A 23,730-nucleotide genomic window follows, 5' to 3' on the forward strand; every position below is an offset into this window, starting at 1 on the left:
AAGGTTTTGGGGTTTAACACCATACAACCCCCCCCCCCACCACACAAAAAAAAATTATTGGATTGAAGTTGAAAATTTATTGATGCAGACTGATTTAATTCAATACTACAATAACAACTATCTGATCCGTAGATTGATAACCTGTTGTTGTAAACGTCATGAGGACTTTTGATAAATTGTCGGAATGGGGTCATGAAATGTAACTGATCTATTGGTCGTGATTTCACAGTTGTCTAATAGCATCAATATCAAATTCCTGCCTGAAAACATTCCAATAGAAAATTCCAGCGTTCTGTAATCAATCATAATCCTCAGATTTATTTTCAAATTGAGCTCGTTTTTGTCGAAATGTACTGTAATAAGGGTCTTTATTTAATAGGAAGCGAAGTTAAAATTGATTTAATGTCTATGAAACATAGAACTGCTCACCAAAAAAATGCATAACTTTCAACATTTGCTAAAAATGTTTTTGCCTTCCTCATCCACTCTAAAATTCGTCAATCTAATCCTGACCCGGAGAGCCGAGTGTCATATGATCGACTGAGTTCGTCGAGATCGGGAAATATCTGTGTGTGTATGTATGTGTATGTGGAAAAAATGTGACCTCTGTTTCTCAGAGATAGCTAGACCGATTTGCACAAAGCTAGTCTCAAATGAAAGGTACAACCTTCCCATCGGCTGCTATTGAATTTTTTATTGATTGGACTTCCGGTTCCGGAGTTACGAGTTGAAGAGTGCAATCACACAGCAAATTCCCATATAAACTGAAATGAAAAATTTTCAAAATCAAATTTGTATTTTTGATGCCAAATGACTTTAAAATGCATGAAATATTAAGATGTTTGACAAAAATTGACTTCTTTGGACTTTGGTACATTTCTGCCTTTCTCATATAGAAAGGTTATGCAATCACTCTAAAAATCGACAATCATACCGGCCCGGAGGGAGTATGCAGTGAGGGGTTGCTACTTTAAAATTAAAACTAGTTTAAAATTTCTTAACAAGTTCAAAATTTTCGGCAGGACCTGGACCTCCCGGATCTTTTTCCATGATCCGCCGCTGGTTTCAAGTGATGTTTCAGTATCACATAGTATTTCAAGATCGTGGCTGTCGATCCATTGTATGTATGTGCAAATCGTACTGAACATGTAATATTCATTTCCACCATTGTATTGAACATTGAACGCATCATTTGATAAAATAATTTTGACGGTATATCGTCCAAGAAGTATTTATGGTGAATTTTCTCAGGTTAATATTCATGACTACAATAAAGTCTCAACAAATTCGCTAAAGACACGAACTCTGTTACTATTTTCTGAAAAAATAATTCTGCATAATTTTAAAACTTCAAAAATTACGATTTCGGAATTATGCCGTTTGGACAGTAAGATCGATTTTCACCAAACCCCCACCAAACCGAATTTCTGGCTACGCCGCTGATTTCAAGTAAGTAGAAACAAAGTCGTTCTACACTCGTTCACAAGAAACTTTTTCCAATGCTGAATATCTATTATAATACATTGAAACCCCGATTTTATCAGCCAAATATGAACATATGTTTGATGGGCAGACAAACAAGACTGAATTCGAGTAAATCCTTTCTTGTTTTCCTTATCATGAAGATGGAAATATGCAAAAATAAAAAGTTCATCATAATCAGAAATAGTTATCAGACTACATCAAGGGACAGGAAGAATATTTTAACACCTTCAGTTTATTAAAAAGAAAAAAATTTGCCCGATTTAGTCAATGTCCCCATTTTGTCAGCCTAAAATACGCCATGAGACTGATAAAATTGGGTCTTTATTGTATGTATAATTCACTGTGTTTCACATTAATAGGTACATTTCATTTTTGGAGATTTTTTTATTGCATCGAACTACAACAATTTTTAGGTAGTTTTCAAGGGGTTATTTTATAGACTTCTTCCAAAATTTCTCGAACCTATTCCAATTAATTGGTATACTTAAGGGTTTATATGTTGCAGATAGAGAAAATACTGAAATTTTCAGCTTTTTCCTACACAATATTACGAAAGCTTATTAAACAATTTTTCCTAATAAGTTTGTGAAAATTATAAACTATTTGAATTTTTTTTTAATAGTTTAATTTTTTATTTAACCGTGATTTTTTAATAAATAGTGACCATCGCTTCACAACGTAGTCTATTTTTCATGGCTTGCGGTGAGCACGATCTCTCGAATTGCTGAACTGAAAATTATGGAATAGAAATTATTTTTAGTATTCTTTACAGATTTAACTCGCCGCGCAGATAGCTTTGAATTAGACCCGCTGGTGCCCTAAGACGATTTCGCTAGATTTTCAGAGCACTGTGCACCCAGTGCATTAACGCAAGTGACGGAAGGTTATCGAAAAGATTCGTGAAAATGAAAAATTCAGTAATGATTTTCCCAAACAATTCGTTTTCGAGAGGTTTTCATTTGTTCTTTGGCATTAGGATTAGCGATAATAATTCAAATCAAGGATACTACTGGGAAGTCACCTTTAGAAAAAGTCGATGTCGAAGTAAAATTTGGAACTATGCACGCATGCACTTCAGAGTTAGCGTGATATCAGGAGCTGCAATTTCATTTCAACGCTTTTATGTGAAAAGGGCGATACGTACAAATGTAAACATAAGGCTTTTTCATACATGCGAATGAGGGTTTTGAAACGCAACAAATTAACCTAAAAATTTGGATTCTACGATATTGCTTTCTTAAACTACAGCAAAAAATACAACGGGCGAAACTGTATTTTTGTTTGTTTATTTAAAGTTTTACCCTCCACGCTCCATGCAAACAAACAGGGCGAAACTGTTTTTTTTCTTCGTATTGTTTTAGGATTATCAAGCTGATACCAGCTGTAAATAGTAACAATGATCGCTATTGAAAAAACCCGGACGAAATCGGTGGTGTAAGACGGTAGTCATTGTAAAAAACGTAAGGGCGATACTTCAATGTTGATAGGTGGGCCAAAGGGGCGATACTATCATTTTGTCGATTTATATAGCAAAAATAAATTTTAATTTAATAATTTCAAATACTTTATGAAGTTTTGGGTTTCGATCACTGAATCATGCAATCTAGGATGCAAAAAACACAATAGTTCTTAAATAGGAAATAAAACCAAGTCTGGAAATATTCACTGTTGATTTTCTTTGAATGGTATTACTGCTAGTATCGCCCTTTTCAAGAAAAAGCGTTGATTTCTTAGTTCTCAGTCGCGTTGGAAATTTGAGTAAAGTATAAGCTTCAAAAAATTCAAAAAAATTTCGATTTTTTTGGCTCAGTACAATATATAACCCCTTTAGGAAAATTCAGTTTTCCCACCACAATTTAGATATTTTATTAACAGAGCAGTAACAATAATTCGTTTGTATGTCTATTTTATGGGTCATTTTTTCGCTTTCCCATTGATTTGGTTTGAGATTTCTAGCACTGATGTTGTCCTATGCTGATTTGAGCGATTCTCTGAGTCCTGCCACTATCCCATGTAGTATGTGTATTCAAAAACATCGCAAAGCATCAAGTTCTAAATGTTCTCAAACGATATAATATCCGAAGAGAGTGATGAAAGTTATAAGAAATGTCTCATCACACTGTTAGGTGGATTAAAAGCGTTTTTTATTAATAAATAGGTGATTTTGGGGTTTAAATACCCCAAAACCCAAACTTCCCTTATTTTGCCCAATTCTTCCTAAAATGGTACAATTGATGATGTTGCGATGAGGTGTTTCAAAGTTACTGATCTAAATGTATTCTTTCTTCGTTTTTTCCCATTGTGCAAAGTTTCAGAAGTTTGTAAAAGATTTTTCGGCAATATGCATGGAGAAAACCCACTAGCTTGCCTTTTCACCGCTAGGTAGCACAGTATGCATTATATTCTGACTGCAAGTTAAAATAAGTTAAAAATAATTTAATTTTAATTTAATAACTTTGTCGAAGACTGCGAGTGAATCCGGCTTTGATGGAAGAAGTTATTCAGCTTTTAACGAAGTGATGTCTGAGCCAATTTTACATTCGGCCTAGTAGTGCATGGTTGTATCTTAGCACATCTCGAGAGAAACGATTTTCAAAGCTTGAGATTGAATATATCGAAACTTATAAATGGTAGAAACAATTCAGAGAAGACTATTGATGCTTCGTCACTTTGTAGAGAGTAATGTGGCATATCTATCTCAGTTTTCTACAAACTGGCGTTTGTCATAAGATAGCACAACAGCGACTAGTATTCGATTCTCACGAACTATACATTTTAGTTAAATTATAGACAGCTGTAGTTCAATAGAGTAATTATGCTAATAAATATAAGTCATATTTTGGTTAGACAATTTGATTTCCACCATTTGCCACCTCCACCACATAGAAGGCGTCAACACTAACTTTTCAACGGAGAGAAGTAGGAATTAGGTATCTTCTACAAAGCTGTACACCAGGAACTTTGCAGTAATTCTACTGAACATATCGATATTCTATCTCTCTTCTTAGAAAAGTTAGTGTTGGTGTACTCTATGCGGTACCAGGTGGGACTAAAATTTTCTAATCAAATAATGATTCGTATTATTTACTGAAATTCTTCTACACCTACTATTGAGCTAAACTCAACATTTCACAATAATGTATAGTTCGTGGGAATCGAGTACTCATACAGAACCATGCGCTGCCAGACCGCATGTAAAATTGACTCAGACATCACTTCGTTAAAAACTGAATAACTTCTTATAACAAAGCTGAATTGACCCGCAGTCTTCTACAGAGTTTTAGACACTGCAATTTTCTTTCGAATTTTTACTTTCAATATACAGTGCAGCCTAGCGGTGAAAATGCAAGCAAGTGGGTTTCCTCCATGTAAACTGGTCGAAAATGCCAATACAAACTTTAGGCTCGTTGGTCAGTTAGCTGGACTTGTCCGATTTGCTTTAAATTAGGAGCAAGTGCTTCTGGTGGGACCAAGCATGTGATTAGGGGTGAGACGACAAGGATCATCTTTCTCTTTTCACTCTACAGCGGCTTTTTATTTCGCCTTTCGCGGCATTTACGTATCAATTAAATCATCGCCGTTGTGGTGAATTGCTCATATCTCATGGTCAACTGTGTAGTGGACTATTAAATGTTTGACTTGAAATATATGAACATATGTTCAGACAAAATAACAAGGTTGGCAAGGTACCTTACGCAAAAACTTGATTTTGCGCTTCAACAACGGTAGACACACTTGGGGCCGACTTCTTTACCCTCGCTTTGGAACGATTTCTTCACCCTTGCTTAACGCTTAAGCCATGTTCAGTGGCGGATCCAGGGGGAGGATCGTGGGGGTGCGGACCCCCTCCGAGATTTTTTTCCTGGTTGAGAAATTTTGAATTAGTTTAAATTTTATATTAGTTGCAAACCCAAAATCATTCCAAACCAAATTTAACCAGCAAACCTGATATTCATTAAATGAGCTTGTTACGTATTACGAAGTGTACAATGTTCATTTAAAAATCGAAATTTTGAACCCCTCCCGAATTTTTTTCTGGATCCGCCCATGGCCATGTTTAAAAATACTGGTGAACCTGGTTTAAAAGTCACGCAAGGGCGAAGAAATCGGCCCTTATACCATCGTCTTCAAATAGTGTAACTTTACCAAGTTATTCGATTTTATGACCCGACGAAAAATTTCCGATACTCGGCAAACCGCCATTGACAGAAAAGCAGCACGCCTTATTAGCATATACTTCCAAAGATCCACTCGTCTCATTTAAATAAACCATTAGCAGACACCATAAAATCAAAAACAATGAGTAAATACACACCCACACTCACAATCAAACGCAATCATTGCCATTATATCCGCAATCTGCATCATCTGCTCTGGCTAACCTCGAGACAGTTGAACTGGATAAATGGAAAAGATGTCAAAGAAAGTCTTCCCGGTGATTAGCAGTTCCGATTGGACGCAATGTTCAGCTGTTTCACGCCCGTAAATATTCATTTATCCTGGAAATGCGCTCAAAGACGAATTCCATCAATTTGCTCTCCACCTCGCTAGAGCATTCCTTCGAACGGATCCCGACGTCCGTGTCGTACGACCAGAAGCGACGCAACTGTCGATGCTAACATAGCTAGAGCCGTTTGGTTCAAGACGGGAAAAAACATCTGGTTCTTGGCGTGAAAAATTTCGATTTTCCGGAGGTTCCATTTCGGTTGGTGTTCGATTTTTGGCTATTAAAATTTTATTCATCGGAATTCAGGTATGGCTAATTTCGAGCATATGGCCATGTCTCGTTGTCCCGTGGACGCAAAGAAAGTGGCAAGACGGGGGAGGACGGGTGGATCCATTGCAAAGGACCTCCGATGGAAGGAATTCGACTCGCCTATCGGCTGTTCTTTCTGGTGGTATCGTTCCGTATACCGTTTTCTGATACGCTTAATTTGCCCTACACCGACCGACCGACCGACCGAGCGACGCAGCCAATCCGGAGTCTCCGTTCGTCCGGACGGCGGCGAGAGTAAGCGACGAACCCGCACAGCTATTGCCAGCTACCTTCCGTGTTTTTCCTTTCACAATTCGTTGCAATGCGATGGACAGAAAATCCAGCAGAAGGAATGTGCGTGTATGTGGGCTTCGGGGGAACCGATCAGAATTATGCATTTCAGACGGCGGCGATGGAAGGGCGAATATATGCAATGCTAAGCAGAACAAAGGCTTTTTGTGTTCTATTAGCCCCGTTCGGGGTCTGCTAATTTTCTTGGCCAGCAGGCTGCCTTTCTTTTCTATGTGCTGCTGTTGAAAAATTGTTCATTTGTTGTTGTGTGCATACAAATGTGGCACGAGGTTCGGCAGGCAAAGGTGATAACCGTGGAGGTGTTACTATGCTAGTTATGCCAACCGGTTTGCATGTTTGGGTGCTCGTACGCTCTTTTTTTTGGAAACGCTTGCTACGCTTAACGAAGGGTAAAATTATAGTCTGGGAAATTGAGTGATATATATTAAGCAATCTTGATAATTGTGGGTGTCGGTTATAATAATGGGTATTTATGAGTGATATAACTAATCAACTTTTTATTGGACTATAACGGGTGTGCGATTGATCCTTCTGAATAAAATGCGACCTTCTATTTTTAAGATCAAAGTGAAATTTAAAAAAAATATCAAGCATACACATCACTGATATACGCGAAAATCAAATGCAACTACATGCATCTATGTTATACAGTATAAGTACTTTTAACCAGACAGTAAGGGTTTCATAGATTAATTAAAGAAGCAAGAACATTAAAATAATGACAGTACTTAAAATTTGTCAGTTTTGTTTCGCATACGTCAAATAACCGCTAGCAGCACAACAAATTAAGTAATTACACCGTTTAAAGCTGGCAAATTAGTTTCGAAATGACTATAACTGCCAAAGCTAGCGGTATGTAACTTGGAGCGGCTTCACGCGTGACGTTTTACTACGAACTAGCGTAGAATATGTTTTCCACTGAATGTCTGCCGGCTGTACGTAAAGCACATTTATAGCGTTTATAGCGACAACGAAACCACATTCCAATTACCATCCAACTAATGCTACAATCTACCATCCTTTTTTTCCACCATATTCCATTCACAGGCCAAGGCCGAGTCAATCAGCTCGGGGGTGTCTTCATCAATGGCCGCCCGCTGCCCAACCACATCCGGCTGAAAATCGTCGAAATGGCAGCCGCCAACGTGCGGCCGTGCGTGATCTCCCGCCAGCTGCGGGTTTCCCATGGCTGTGTGTCGAAGATTCTGAACCGCTACCAGGAAACCGGTTCGATACGGCCCGGCGTAATCGGCGGCTCGAAACCGAAGGTGGCCACACCGGAAGTGGAAACGCGCATCGAGGAGATCAAGAAGATGAATCCTGGCATCTTCAGCTGGGAGATACGGGAGAAGCTAATTAAGGTGAGTGTTTTTTTCTGTTGTTCTTGTTATTGTTGTTGTAGTACCTAGTACTAGTCTGATAAATTTAGCCGGCGGGCACCTCGGGGTGGCAATTTCTGGAAGCATACAGACTGGGATAATTGCAGCGCAAAATCGGTAGCCTTTGTTCACTGAGAGGAACACACCTCCCGGTGGGAGCGCTTTTCCTCCGAATGTGTGCTATTTGAGGAAGGAATCGAATGAAGCAAAAATATTACTTCGAGTTGAAGCTTCAAGGTTAGATTGTCGTTTAGGTAGGTTGTGTTACGGAACGAACATTATATCATACTGCGGATGTTATTCAATTCAGTGCAATACTCGGGACACTGTGCACGTTGCAAAAAATATTGATTTTAAATCACGTTGCAATTATATTCATAGCTCAGTATAACGGAATAGTTGCCACAGCGAGCAGTGAGCGAGTGAACAATAAACCTGTTTTAATCCACCTAGTTTGTTGCGTTAAGTATAAAGTTTGAAAATATTTATTACATCTTTATTAACCCCTTCATATTATTGTTGTTTATGAACAACATCGCTATTGAACAGCTGTAAGTTTTGATTTATGCAAAATATGCTAATAAACGTGACTATTAGCTTTCATTTGAGCACTAACAGTTACAAACATCAGCTCTAGAACTGAAGTTATTGCAATTAGTCTGATTCGATTCTGATGGAGCAGTGCTGCCAGAAATATTTTACGTTGAGCACGAAAAATGAAATTTTTATATATCATTCTTATTTTGGAATATATTTCAAAACTGATCAATTTAGACTGCCCTCGACTTCATTTTCTACGCAATAGAACTATTGTAAATATCTGAGGAGAATTGTATTGAGGATGGGAAGGTAAAAATTGAGCAGCTTATAGCATTGCGTCTGCCTGAAAACAGATTTTTCGAGTTTCTTGACCCCACCGTTTTCAAGGCAAAATAGTTTTGGAACCCTATATGCACTAGGCAAAAAAGTATGAAAGGCAATAAAGGGTTAAACTTAACATTTAAACATAAGAATCCAATTCAATATTAGAGTATCGCAAACGTCGCAAAAGACAGACTTAGTAGGTCTTTTGGCAGAAAGCATTTTTTTTTACTTCACGGTACTGAGCTTTGATTTAACTCTCGACTCTGCTTTTGTTTTTCGTCTCCATTTATCTCTCGTCTCACTGAGCGGTTTAGACGCTGATTCCATGTGCCATTTAGCTTTCTTTTCCGTGAGTCATTCAGCTCCCAGCCTTACGACGACCTACTCGAATAGTCCCCATCAGTGAACTTGCCCTACTCCAACTGAGAGTTCCCCGTCGGAGGAATTTGTCCCGACACCGATACCCGCTTCCCTGAGCCATTTAGCTTCCAGCTTTATCGAGATCTTCTCGAATATTATCCAGCTGTGAACTCGCCTACTCCGTCTGGGAGTTTCCTGTTGGCGGAATTTTTCTCAGTACCTATATCTGTTTCATGTACCCTTTAGCTCCCATTTTTGTAACGATATAATTAATCTACCTTATCGTTAATTACCCGGCTGTAGATTTCTCCCGATACCGATGTTCGTTTTCTGTGAGCCATTTAGCTCACCGATTCGTCCTGATCTACGCGATCTAGTCCCCGGCGATGGACGTAGTCTACTCAACTGGCCAGCCAATAGGTGCTGAGGTCTGTCCAGTGATTCCGGGTGGAGCGTTGCATCCGGTTCACTGGCGCATCAACGACCCACTGCTAGCTGTTCGACGCGGTCTACTAGCTCTAATCCCCAGCGATGGATCCAACCTACACACGAGCTACCCGGTAGCGGATCGAGGTCGGTCCGGCGAATCCTGTGAAGCCTGACGTTCGGTCCACTGGCGCCCCGATGACCCGAACTTGGCGCTGCGTCGCGTACAACTCAACTGGTGCCCGGCGAAGTATCTAATCTATTCCGGCTGATAATTCTCCTGCGGCTGATTCTATCCCGAACCCGATTTGTTGCTTAACGGCGGCTTTCTAGTCGACGGCGCTACTTCGTTGGTCTCTTCGCCACTTCATCTGCAACTCGGATAATATGATCATCACTACTTTGTTGACCGCATCCCAGATATGCTCATTATGGCATATCTTTTCGCCGGTATTGGAAACTGTTATGTCGGGCAACTCGCACTTATCCGAATCTAGGGCATTCACAAGTTCACACACTCCGGGCAAACTGGTGACGCAGCATGTTAAAACCGATGCAGGTACTTCCGGAAGCATCAGTGCCTTGACAAGAACTGCCTATGCACCCACGCCAACATAATTGGGATGAGTGGGTCCACCTTCCTTTCTCTGCGTTGACCCATTCTTGCTGCCACTTAGCCAATGAATCCGTTTTGATCAATCTCCTTGCATTTCGTGTATTCGTGTACCCGCATTCTCTGTAACGCTTCGGCGATAGCAGCCCAACTGCGTTCTTCACGTTCATTATAACCATGGCGCAATAGCGATTATCCCTTCTCTTTTGCGTCAATACTGCCTCCACACTCGCGATGACTGTGCGAATGGCGTCTACCGTCGAGATCTCTTTCCGAAATCCGAGCTAACTCTGCAATAGTCCATTCTCACTTTCAGCGTACTTTGTTAGGCTGTTGAGGATGACACTTTCCAAAAATTACTAAAAGTATCTAGCAGGCATACAGGCCGATACGATGCTGGATTTTTTGGTGGATTCCCTGGTTTTGGCAACAACAGCAGCTCCTGGATCTTCAATCTATCCGGGAATAAGCATTCGGCCAGGCATTTCTGTAGAACTATCCTGAAAATGTCCGGAAACGCTAGGATCGCGGTCGTCAGTGCCACGTTGAAAATACCGTCCAGACCAGAAGCTTTCTTCAGTTTCATCCCTTTTGCCATTCGTTGTTGGAAACTTGATTGTCACCTGCATTTCCAGAGGGTGCATTAACGTACGGTGCAGGCGGCTATGTGGTTGAGTCGAGCTTCGGGAAAAGATAATTTTCACGATACGGTAAGCGTTACCCCAGGGATTAGCATCTACTTCTCTGCACAGCTCCTCGTGGCCGGTGAATTATCCGCCCAGAATGTCACCTAACACTATTCTCTGACTGCCTCAGATCTTGCTCTCTGAGCGCTTTTTCTATTTTTAAGACAGGCAACACGGAGGACGCTGAACCTTTCGTTTCACCAATACGCCTCGGTTCCATTTTCGTCTGCATTGTTACGTCACGCGTTATGTTTCCGACAGCTCATCGGCATTCGTAATTGGAGCAAAGCTGTCAACAGGAAGTGCTTCCACAAAAAGGTCCTTGTCCTTTATTTTCCACTTCCACTCGCCAGTCCTTACTCTCCGCGTTACAGTGCAATTCCGCCGACCAATGGTGTAGTCGAACGCCTTGTGGTCGCTATGTGTGTACTGTTCTCTAACTCACCAGTTCATGTTATTCTTCGGCAACGATCTGCGGATGGCACTACTTTTGGGTTGACTACCAAGAATCACTATAGTTTGACTTCGTAATATTTTGAAAACAAATCAAAACTGAAACAGCTCGAACATGACCAAATCTCCTAGTCCACCAAAATCTCAAACTAACTCCCGCCTTTTAGTAGGCACAAATCCAGTTGAGTCCGCCCGTGCGTTAGAAACTGCTACAGAAGCATGTAGTGATGAAAAAACGCATCACGTATATCCGCAATATGAAACGTACGTGCCAATAGTCTCATTGCTCTACGTACCTACAAACCACCATAAATGGCATGAGAGTTTCAGCCTAACCTACAAACAGCACACACACGTCGCACTTGAGTTCCTAGTACCAACCCTTTTTGGCGAGAACCGGTACTGAAGCCCTCAGCACAGGTACCGGTACTCGAATATTTTTCTCAAAACACTCGTGAAACGCGTCAAAGTGAAATTGAATTCTCAAACTGATGATCTTATTCTCAAATGATTGATTTAGTCTGATCAAAAAAGCATATTTGTTGTTTTTAATCACTTTGTGGTGCGACTTTCGCCGACATCAACAAATAGTTAATGCAAGAAATCGTATTATCAACAGTAAATCAAAGCGGGAATTGCTGTAAAACCGAGAGGGTTGCTGGTATTTCATCTCAGCATTGTCGCTTTCCTGTAAATTGGTTTCGACCTTAATGCGGTTTGCCTACTATTCTCTTATGCATACCAGGGCTTCTTACTTTCTTGTAAAATACAGAGTTTTGCTGACTCTTGTTTTTACGATCACTAAATAATTACAAATAGTTCCATTCATAGCAGTTCAATAACCTTAAAATTATTATCTAATAGATCGGTGTTCGTTCTTTTATAGATCAAGATTTAAGAGCAAACAAAATAGAGACGTGACCACAGTCTTATTACGCGGCATACAGTGAATGATGGGAACCAATCAGAATGCCGCTATTAAAAAATTAAGAAATTTTACGTCACATATGCTACATGGGGATATTTTGAAATTTAAGACAAGGTCGTTATAATTTTATTGTAACTATTTGTGTTGGAATTATGTACCACGGTACCGAGAATGCCGGTACTGGCTTTTGTGCAATACCGGTATTACGGTACCAACAATGAGTCTCGGAATTTTCGGTACCGGTATTACCGATACAACAACCCTACGTTGCACCCTGCGGTGTTGATCTCTATCCAAACCCATCCTACCAGCCCACTTTGCGAATCATTGTGTGTACAGTTTGCGCACAGCAAGAAAATGGGTGCAAGTTGTTTCAGTCCCTAAAAATTCGTACACGGTTTAACCGTGTGCGGGCAACTACCACAACTGTCTAAAAACCCCAACGTGTACTGTCCGGACATTATAGCCACGATGTTGCTCATTTGGCATGAGAGCACTGAATGTTCTTACGAACACGCGACACCTCATTTTTAACCTCTCGTATTTGATTGAGTCACTTGGATGCTCCCTATTGACGGCTATGCCCGAAATAAAGTGCCACGTGTATGGACGTTTTTACATTTTCCGAGATCTATTCAATTCTTCGAATTTTTCAATATACTCTTAAAATACATGAACATAATTTTAGATATTTCTGAGTAATCTAGTGGTAAGAAGACGTAAATCTTTTCATAAATACGAGGGTAATTTGAAAAGTTTCCGTCCATTTCAAGAAAGACGCATAAATCAAGCCAAACAAAAATTTATTCCTCGCCATAGTCTCCATGCAAGTTACATTTGGTCAAACGCTTTTTCCAGCCTCTTTTCGTAAACCTGAAAAATACCGATTTTCTGCTACTTCAACCTTTTTTTTCAAATTGGGAAACAAAAAAAAGTCACTCGGAGCTAGAGCTAGAACTTCACTGATACTTGAATGATATTTCATGATTTTGTGAACTGTTTCACGAGCAATAATGGTCAGCTGGGGCTATTATACTTGGAATCATGAACCAGTGCACGAATACATGAATAATATTTTAGGATTTTGTTAACTATTTCATCAGCACGGATATTGAATCGAAACTAATATATTAGAAATCATGAATTAGCTCACAAGGATTGAAAGGAATAATTAATTTCTGAGTTTCGTGTAATATTTCATAAGAAAATATCCAAACTGTTTTGATTTTGCGAGCTAAATCACAACTATGAAAACCAGATCGCGATCAAGAAGTTATCAATCATGAATAATGTTCTTATTTTAATCAATAAAATCAATAAAATTCATAAAGTTGGGGAAATCAAGGAGATTGTTTGAACTCTCCTCTGTTTTAACTCTCCTCGATTTTCCCTACAGAAAATCGATCTGGTTATGACATGGCGGAAACCGTAACACGAAGCAAAAATAAATTTCTCTACTAATAAAAGTGATATGCAGGCGCTACTGAAGGGAACTTCAACATTATTATAAAACAAAAGGCTTTTGTTTCTGATCATGTTACCGTAATGTAAAAACGTAATTGTTCCAGAATTATTGGCACTTCATTGACGATTTTGAGAACAATTTTTTTCCGTGTTCCAATTTACTAAAACCAGCTGCTATTTGCTTCGGCTTCGTATCAGCGTATCTATTTGTCGGCCGCTCAAGAGAACTTTTTACCTTTTACAAGGATTGTAAGAGCCATACTTGTTCTGAGCTAAGAGAGTATGATGATTTGTTGCGGTGAATGGTGCAACGTCTTGTAGGCGAACACTTCAGATTCTCCGGGCTCTGTTTTTTTATACTTGGCATGGTATAAGAAATCACGTGAACTCTTCCCACAATAGGTACATTTTTCAGCATACCCATTTCAAAAGTCATCCTACTGACTTTCTACGCACTTGGCGGGTGACATAAATAATGCAAATCACCCAACGTGATACAAATGACCGAACAAGCAGACTAACCTCGTCCAACAGGATGTAATTAGGCGATGCAATCCCACCAAAGATCGCCCGTTACAAGTTTGACGCAACATACAATATTGTCCCGTCCTGTGCGATTGCCAATCTAAATCTTCACTCGATGAAGCAACATCTATCTCCGTGATTCAGTAGATCCATGCATGACAATCAGGATATATATTATATATATATATATATATATATATATATATATATATATATATATATATATATATATATATATATATATATATATATATATATATATATATATATATATATATATATATATATGTATATATATATATATATATATATATATATATATATATATATATATATATATATATATATATATATATATATATATATATATATATATATATATATATATATATATATATATATATATATATATATATATATATATATATATATATATATATATATATATATATATTTATATATATATATATATATATATATATATATATATATATATATATATATATATATATATATATATATATATATATATATATTGGCTTAAATGGCACGTTCCCTATATGTAGTCGGGGATGCATGACAAACTCGAGTCGGTAATCACACCGTCGATTTTTACATTGTAGACAGGCACGTAGACGCGATAGTCCATGATAAAATACTTATCGCCAGTAATGCCGTTTGCTTGCTTTAGACAAGATACCACAATTCCGAGCTTATCTCGACAATATTTCGAGATATTTGTCACGACTAAAAATTTCTGGGTAACTGACGAACATTCGAAATTTTTAAAATTCTTTGAACCGAAGCTCAGATATGTGTAAGATTTTTTACGAAAGTCGAAGTCTTCGATGGAGAATCTTATTAGATTTTTAATTTTCCAGCAGTACATTTTTGTGCGGACCAAGAGGCCATCGCAAATTGACAACTTCAAGAATACAAAGGAACTGGCAATAATTGAAGGAGATTTTGTCAATTTGAAAGGCGAGCCTAAGGATAGCGATGCAAAAATTGTGGACACCTATCTTCACTCGCTGTATGGCTGAATGCTACCATTTTTCTTAGTAAATGGCATGAAAAAGGGATTAAAACAGAAACAGATCATGAAACCATCTTTGTTTCACTCGTTAGTGAAAAATAGTGGGTTGGTAGTTTATGGAACTTAACTGGAATGCCGTGACGGCACCGGGACTGGTAACTCAAATCTAATGATAGGCACTGTAATCAACAGTCCACGAACCACAGCTCCTGAAATTTGTTTCCTCAATATATTGGACTTGATACACAGTCCCCTGAATAAATGCTTCATCCGTTGTAACGGGTGTTCAATAAAAAATCAGAATTTTTTCAGTCATATAGTTTAACAACAAAAATTGTTTATTATTTATATTATATTTATTTATATAGTTAAACAACAAAAAAAACAAATGTTTATTCTTCAAAAAAACGTCAATGAATATTGGAGAAGGGGCCCTGGTCAGCCGTACGACGCAACTTATTCGCGATGCTCTCAAGAGCGCTGGATGGCACTGATGTCCATCTTCCGGATACAATTCCGGATCCTGATGGTCAACTGCATCGTATCCTTGGCTAGCCAAATATTTTTATACACTAGGGCACTGAGGCAGCCGAAAAAAATATCAATGAGTCAGTGGAAGAAATCCGACCAAATTCTCACTGCACTGTGGAAGAAATCCGACCAAAAAGGTAATTAATTGGAAGCCGCTGAAAAAGTATGACAATATATACACCAAAAGTTGCGTATTTTGTATTTTGTAAAATAAAATGCAATCAAATTTGTTCACCGCACACAACTGTGGTCGGAGATATGGGACTTTGAAGATCCAGAACATTAGCGATTTTCATCAAATCTGAGACCTTATTCGGAAGCCGCAGTAAAAGTACGAAGAATTATACCTTTAAAATTGCGGAAACCTACTCAGTTTCATAGAAATACAACGGGAAAATTTGTAGTCTCGGAGAATGAAACAGCCCGTCTCCTTAAATCTGTAGCTAGATCAATTGTAATCGAGAAGATAACCCTACGGCGTACCGTGAGAATTGAAGCGTACTCAATGCCGGGGAGAGTTCCGCAATATCACAAAGCTGTTGGTCATCAACGAATTCTGCACTAACTTTAATCTCAGGTTAAAAAATCATATGAGATATTTGGTGTTCCTGGAAGCGCCGAAAACTCCTTAGCTTATCTTAAAATTCTAAAATCAAGAACTGTTTGCATCGGCTTTGTGTCAGAGCTTGCTCGAGCTGATATATTTGGTAGCCCCTCAAGAGAAAAAAAAAAGCTTTTGTAAGGAATCTCATGTACCTTTAATTCTTGGGAGCAGTAAAAATTGTCCCCACATGGAGATCATCTGGCTTGGCACCTTTTAATATTTCTGCAAAAAAGTACTAAGCGTTGTTTAAGGGAATGCTTCACAGATTCCTATGACGCTCTTTGTACACGTAGCATGGTTATGTGGAATCTCCTGCCAAAGGTCATTTGACACGAGTTTGAAAGGATACACCATTTTATCCCGTTCAGTGCGATTACCATTTAAAATCTTTGCTCGTTAGTGCAAGGGGTCTTTGAAATAGTCAACTCCGTGCTTCAGTAGATCCACGCATGACAAACTCGAATCGGTGATTGCACCGTCGATTTCAACATTGTGAGCAGGCATGTAGACACGGCAGTCCTTTATAAAAGGCTTATCGACTGTAACGTAATTTGCTTGCTTTAGTCAAAATAACACAATTCCGAGCATAGTTTCGGAAAACTTTCGAGAAAACTGTCACGATGGGTATTTCTGCGTCAGTTCTTTCGAAATCTTTAGAATATTTAACGGATTGTCTATGAATAAAAAAAAGATCAGAGTTCAATATGTATAATTTAAACGGGAAGCCAGTTTCTGATACTAGGGCCAGATCACTCTATAAATGTACTGGAAGAAACAAATATTCAAATAAAGTCTTCGTATTGTTGTGTGATAGAAACGGGTTAAATTCCTTAATAAGTCGTCAGCTCAATAAACTGATCTACACATCTAATATTACTGAACGATGCTCTATCCGTCGCCTAGCGTCAGCTTATTTCCCAAAATCTTCCGAGAAGATGCTTTATCCGTAGCCTTTGAAAGATTTTGTAATGATCAACGGACTTTTGATTGTATAACCCAAGCCACCGTTCAACTATTTTTCTGTCACCATTTCAATAATATACAACCGGTAGCTACCACGGTAGCAGTTAAAAAACTAATTTAGCCCAAAACTGGCGAAAACAAGTCAACAAAAAACCGTTCCATGCTGACACGAGGCACAGCCAATCCGAAGCCCGTGTTGAAATGTTGAGTCATTCTTACGTAATTACAAAAAAAATTCTTACTTCGCCAACTAAACCAACTCAATGGCTACCATGGTTTCTTATTCGGCCCTCGCTTTCCTTCTCTTCTTTAATATCAATTTCACCATTCACAATGGCACGGTTGCCATGCTTTCCACGTAAGCGAAATTTCCCTCATTATTCTCACTTTCGATCAAATACAGCTGCCAGCCACAACCTATACCTTGCTCTCAGTTGCTAGCTGGAGTAACATTTTGTGAATCGAAAAAAAACCGGTCGATTCACCCGATTCAACTAGGTAGGTATAGGCTGTGGAGTTGCGAAGTGGGGAAACCATTTCACTGATTGATACTGAACCGAAAATATCATGGCTGAGCTGCTGCAACCTCCCACTGACTGGTAGACTGCTCCGACTGGCATTATTACGAGAAATCACGATGAATGAAACCACTTTTAACTGTGGTTCTACGCCTTTTTCGCGGGCTAAGTTTTTTTTTATTCGGAAACGGCAATAAACGATTCCGATTTCGTCGTATTAATTCTTTAATCATGGATGAAGTTCTATTTCGAGTTTGGGATCCTATGTTATTTTCATTAACTAACACCAACAACACGTATGTTTTACTGTGGCAACATGTTTTGTACTGCATTTTACTGATTGTTGTTCACCACACTTTTTTCTGTTTGGTTGGGTTCAATTTTCTGCGCTACCGAACTGCTGTTGCGGCTGCCGCAAGTCTTTTGTTTGGTTGACCGGTTATGGATCGCAGCTTTGAGATGTGCGAAAAAAGTAGTTTTGGCTACCGCATTGTTTGCTGCGCTCAGTTCTCCAGCTTGTTGTTGGATAAATTTCATCAACAAACTTCGAACATGATCGAGAGCTACAGCGCGGCTTTTGACATTTTCAGAGTTTATTTCGATATTCAACATTGAAGGAGTTTGCAAACTGAACTAAGATTTTGGACACCTTCAAAATGGAGTACCATGACGTAGTTTTATCCGTTACGAAAACTAATATCTTCACTAACTGACGAATGCGACTCTGACGAACTCCACGTGAGAACATCTTCTGTTGCGACCAGAAGCTATAGTAAAAGGAAAACATTTCCTCTCCTAAGCTGCTTCGTTGTAAAGACCAGAAGGAGGATTTCAAGGTTTTCCAAAAATAACTGCTCGAGGAAGTATCGGTGCAAAACCGATGCAAGTAGGTCCCAGTCTCAGAATCCTAGGTGGCACTGCGCATCTCGAAACGAAAGGTTTATTGTATGCAAAGCTTGTATGAAAAAGTCGACTCGAAATGGTTCCATAATGTCGCCCATGAGCTCACAAATGGAGTTCCCAGCACTTACCGGGACATGAAAAACTCTAAGTGTTCTCATATTTTCATAGCTATTTGTGACCCTCTTAAACGCATCTTGATTAGCTTTCTCTCCGCAATACAATAAAAATGGATGCAGTTAACTGCAAAATGGCCCCTCCTTTCAGCGATTGTATTCTTCGATGGCTAATTCATCGAACGAGGTCACGAATTTGATCCCAGCTGTACATGGGAATTGCAGAAGCATTATTCCGAGGATCGATCCTTTTAAAATTTTAATAAATCATTTGAAATGCACTGCATTTGCATTATGCGAAACATGGCTTACTTCAGAAAAAGATCTCAACTTTCACGATTTTATTATTATTCGCTCGGATCGAGAAGAATCTTGCGGAGGATCAAAAAGTGGTATTCTTCCAATCGAATCGACCTCCCCTCGACACCAGGCATTGAAGTTGTCGCTTGCCAAATTAAAATTGAAGTCATTTTTGCATTGCTTTGGCATGCGGTTACCTTCATGGTGATAATTGATCTACCTCACTCTACGAGGTCTTTGACAACTTCAATATGATCCTTTTGAACATGGCTAAAATGGCACGGATTTTAACTGCGCTCGCGCACCTGAGCGCCTTAGACTTGTCCCTCTACTCGACATCACTGCGGTTAGATTGCACGTGGAAGGTGACCCCTGATCCTTATTTTTTTATTCATTTCGTTTATTTGATAGGCACAAATGCGTTAGCTTGGCGGTGCCAAATTCTTTTGTTTTTACATTTTGGATATCTTAAAACTAGGAGGTTAAAATGTTGAAATATTTTTTTTTACAAATGAAAAGAAAGTTTACAGCTTACAGAGGGCCAAAAGATTTTTTTATGAAAAATTTTAAAACAAGGGATTCAGTTTGATATACAAGAGGGGGAGTAATAGTATTTTACGAAATATTTTATAGTTATCTTAAAACTAACAATATAGTTTGGTACACAAAAGGGGGAACAATTATTTATGAGAAATTTCACAGATATCTTAAAACTAGGGATTCAATTCTATTTACAAGATGGAGGACAAGAGTTTCAATAAAGAGTAAAAATTATAGCTATCTTAAAACTAGAAATACAGAATACTAATTTGATTTTTTAACGAAAACTTATGCTTGGTCAAGATATTCAGAGGGTGGCTTATTTCCACATCAGTGTAGCAGCAGTTGTAGCAAGGACAGGGGAGAGAAGGCGTATGGTGACAGGGAAAGAAGAGCAAAACTTGCAACTTTCGCTCAAACGGGTGGCGGGGGGGGGGGGGGGTGTATCACCGAAACAAATTTGCGCCTCAGTCTAGTAAGTCGTCGAGTACCGGATTGGCGGATGGTATTCTTCGGACCCGCGGGGAATCCTTCAAAAGTCATCGGACCTCGAGTCGCTCTCGCTTCAGTTTCCTTCTATGCAGGCGTAGTGGTAAGGGCGACGGCGGTTACATAGTGGCACTCTGGAGCTGATCGGTTCCACAAGGCAGGAGGAAACTCTAAAAACGAGAAATAAAAGAGAGGGGCTAAATTGGGATATTTATCGTTTTTATGAAAGTATAAATAAGGGACATATAGGGGAAATCACGAGTTGCCAGCATATCTCGGACTGGTACATTGGGTGGTCTACCTCGGGCCCGAAGGGAATCCTTTAACTGAGACCTGGCGTCACAATACCCGGCGCATACCCAGACAACGTGCTCGATGTCGTGATAGCCCTCGTCACAAGCGCACAGACTACTTTCCGCAAGCCCAATACGCCGCAAATGCGCATCCATGGTGTAGTGATTGGACATAAGTCGGGACATTACACGAATAAAATCCCGACCCACATCCATCCCCCCGAACCAAGGCTTCGTTGATACCTTTGGGATAATCGAATGTTGCCATCGTCCAAGTTCCCCATTGCTCCTCGAGGTTTACCAACTGTTGAGCGTCCTCTGACGACAAATACTAAAAAATTCGTTGAAGCAGATTGGTCTTTCGTATATGTCGCCATTTAATGCGCCCACCTTTGCTAATGAGTCGGCTTTTTCATTGCCCGGGATAGATAAATGAGAGGGGACCCAAACAAAGGTAATATGATAAGATTTTTCAGATAACGTACACAAGGACTCCCGTATCTTCCCCAGAAAATACGGGAATTGCTTTTTAGGCTTCACCGCACGAAGAGCCTCGATAGATCTGAGGCTGTCTGAAACGATGAAGTAGTGATATGTGGGCAGAGTGTCGATGATCCCAAGGGTGTACTGAATTACAGCTAACTCTGGTTGGAGTTGCGCCGGCTCACGCTTCCTAGAAAAAACAACCAACTCAGTTTTCTCCGTGGAGAACTCGATACCCAGTTGAAGAGCCCAAGCAGACAAATTGTCCAAAGTATCTTGAAATAGTCTTTGCAAAATCTTGTAATGGTCTTTGCAAGTCGGCAGCTTTGGGCCCTGTAACAGAGACCACCCCGTCGTCTGCAAGTTGCCTTAGCGTGCATGAATTGGCAAGACAATCGTCAATGTCATTCACGTAAAAAGTGTAGAGTAGGGGACTTAGACATGAGCCATGGGGAAGACCCATGTAGCTAAATCGCAATGTTGTTAAATCGCCATGCGAAAAGTTCATGTGCTTTTCAGACAACAGGTTTAGCAAAAAGTTATTTAAAATTGGTGAAAGACCATGCTGGTGCAGCTTCTCTGACAGAATATTGATAGATACTGAATCAAAAGCCCACTGATGCCATTTGCTCTTTGTTAGCATAGGCCATTTGGATTTCTGTAGAAAGCAACGCAAGGCAATCGTTCGTCCCTTTGCCTTTGCGAAAGCCAAATTGTGTATCTGACAGTAAGCCATTTGCTTCGACCCAATTGTCGAGGTGCGACAAGATCATTTTCTCGAACAACTTCCTAATACAGGACAGCATTGCAATCGGTCGATACGAGTTGTGGTCGGAGGCTGGTTTTCCTGGTTTTTGAATGGCGATGACCTTCACTTGCATCCAGTCATGAGGGACAATGTTACCCTCAAGAAACTTGTTAAATAAGTTCAGCAAGCGCCTTTTTGCAATGTCAGGCAGATTCTTCAGCAAGTTGAATTTGATTCTGTCGAACCCTGGGGCGTTATTGTTGCATGATAAGAGAGCAAGTGAGAACTCCACCATCGAAAACGTTCGCGGTATCGTGAGGAGACGTGGCGCGGTACGTTTTCTGTACCGGGACAGAGTCCGGACAGATCTTCTTGGCGAAAGCGAATATCCCACGGTTTGAATATTCCACGTTCTCGTTGGTACTGTTTCGGTTACGCATACGTCGAGCCGTACCCCAAAGAGTGCTCATCGCTGTTTCTCTCGTTAACCCGTCGACGAACCGGCGCCAATAACTGCGTTTTTTGGCTTTCATTAAACTCTAAATTCGCCTTTCTAGCGACGCGTACTGCTGATAGCTAGCGGGTAACCCGTCTTCCCGGAAGGTGTTATATGCAGTGTACTTCTCCGCGTACAGCTCTGAGCACTCTTTATCCCACCACAGGGTGGGAGACCGTCCATGAGTATTCGCGCTGGGTACTGGTTTAGTCTGAGCTTGATTCGCACTGCCGAGAATCAAGCCAGCCAAAAACCTGTACTCTTCCTCCGGAGGAAGCTCTTGAGTGGATTCGATTTTAACGGATATCGCGGTCGCGTAACTCTTCCAATCAATGTTCTGTGTGAGGTCATACGAGGCATTGATTGTTTCCGATGGTCTTGAACCGTTAGCAATTGAAATTACGATAGGCAAATGATCGCTACCGTGGGGATCAAGGATCACCTTCCACATGCAATCTAACTGTAGCGATGTCGAGCAAAGCGACAAATCTAACGCGCTTGCGCGTGCTGGTGGTATAGGAATCCGCGTCATTTCTCCCGTGTTTAAGATGGTCATGTTGAAATTGTCGCAAAGATCTTGGATTAATGTTGATCTATTATCATCATGAAGACAGCCCCATACCGTACCGTGCGAGTTAAAGTCTCCCAGAACTAGCCGCGGTGCCGGTAAGGATTCCGTGATATTACAAAGCGTTCGGTGCCCTACCGAAGCTCTAGGAGGAATGTAGATGGAAGCAATGCAAAGGTCTTTGCCTTTGATTAGAACTTGACAAGCGAAAATTTCAATGCCTGGTGTCGAAGGGAGGTTAATTCGGTTGAAAGAATAGCATTTTTTGATCCCCAAAAGTACTCCTCCATAGGGGTTTTCTCGATCCAGACGAATTATATTAAAGTCGTGGAAGTTGATATTTATAGTTAACCAAATTTCGGAAGTAAACCAAGTTTCACATAATGCGAAAACATCACATTTTAAACTGTTTAGTAAAAATTTGAAGGAATCGATTTTCGGGAGGATACTTCTGCAATTCCACTGTAAGATAGTGATCGAATCAGTGACCTCGTTTGATGACTTAGCCATCGAAGGATACGATCGCTGCAAGGAGGGGCCATTTAGCAGTCAACTGCTTCAAAAATGTTTGCACTATAGGGAGAAAATGTATCAGAATGCTTTTAAGAGGATCAGTAACATTGAAAGTTGTGAAAATTAAGTCCACTATGTTAGAAAATTTCATTAGTCCGTTACTGGACTGGGTGTCTGTTGAAAAAAGGGGACACTTGGGGTTTTTGGTGTCCCTGGAAGTGGTGGATACTCCTTATTAGAATTAATATTTAATTTAATTAATAAGTCCTGAAGCAAATTGGTTCGGCTTTAGTGCATCATTTCCGTTGGATTTATTGATGGTAGTTGGCGCACTCTAAGGGGACGACACCTTGGCACCCTTACGAGGCAATCTAGGGGAGG

General features: G+C 39.9%; 1 protein-coding gene across 1 annotated transcript in view; it reads left to right on the top strand.

Moving 5' to 3' along the window:
• LOC131689815 (protein gooseberry-neuro) overlaps positions 1-23,730 on the top strand; it is a 166,499-nt gene that overhangs the window by 21,414 nt on the left and 121,355 nt on the right. The window contains exon 2 of the mRNA XM_058975126.1: positions 7,601-7,914. Coding sequence (XP_058831109.1) covers positions 7,601-7,914 — 314 coding nt within the window. The remainder of the gene's footprint in view (positions 1-7,600; positions 7,915-23,730) is intronic.

The sequence above is a fragment of the Topomyia yanbarensis genome, chromosome 3 (assembly GCF_030247195.1).
Source record: "Topomyia yanbarensis strain Yona2022 chromosome 3, ASM3024719v1, whole genome shotgun sequence".
Taxonomy (NCBI): Eukaryota; Metazoa; Arthropoda; class Insecta; order Diptera; family Culicidae; genus Topomyia; species Topomyia yanbarensis.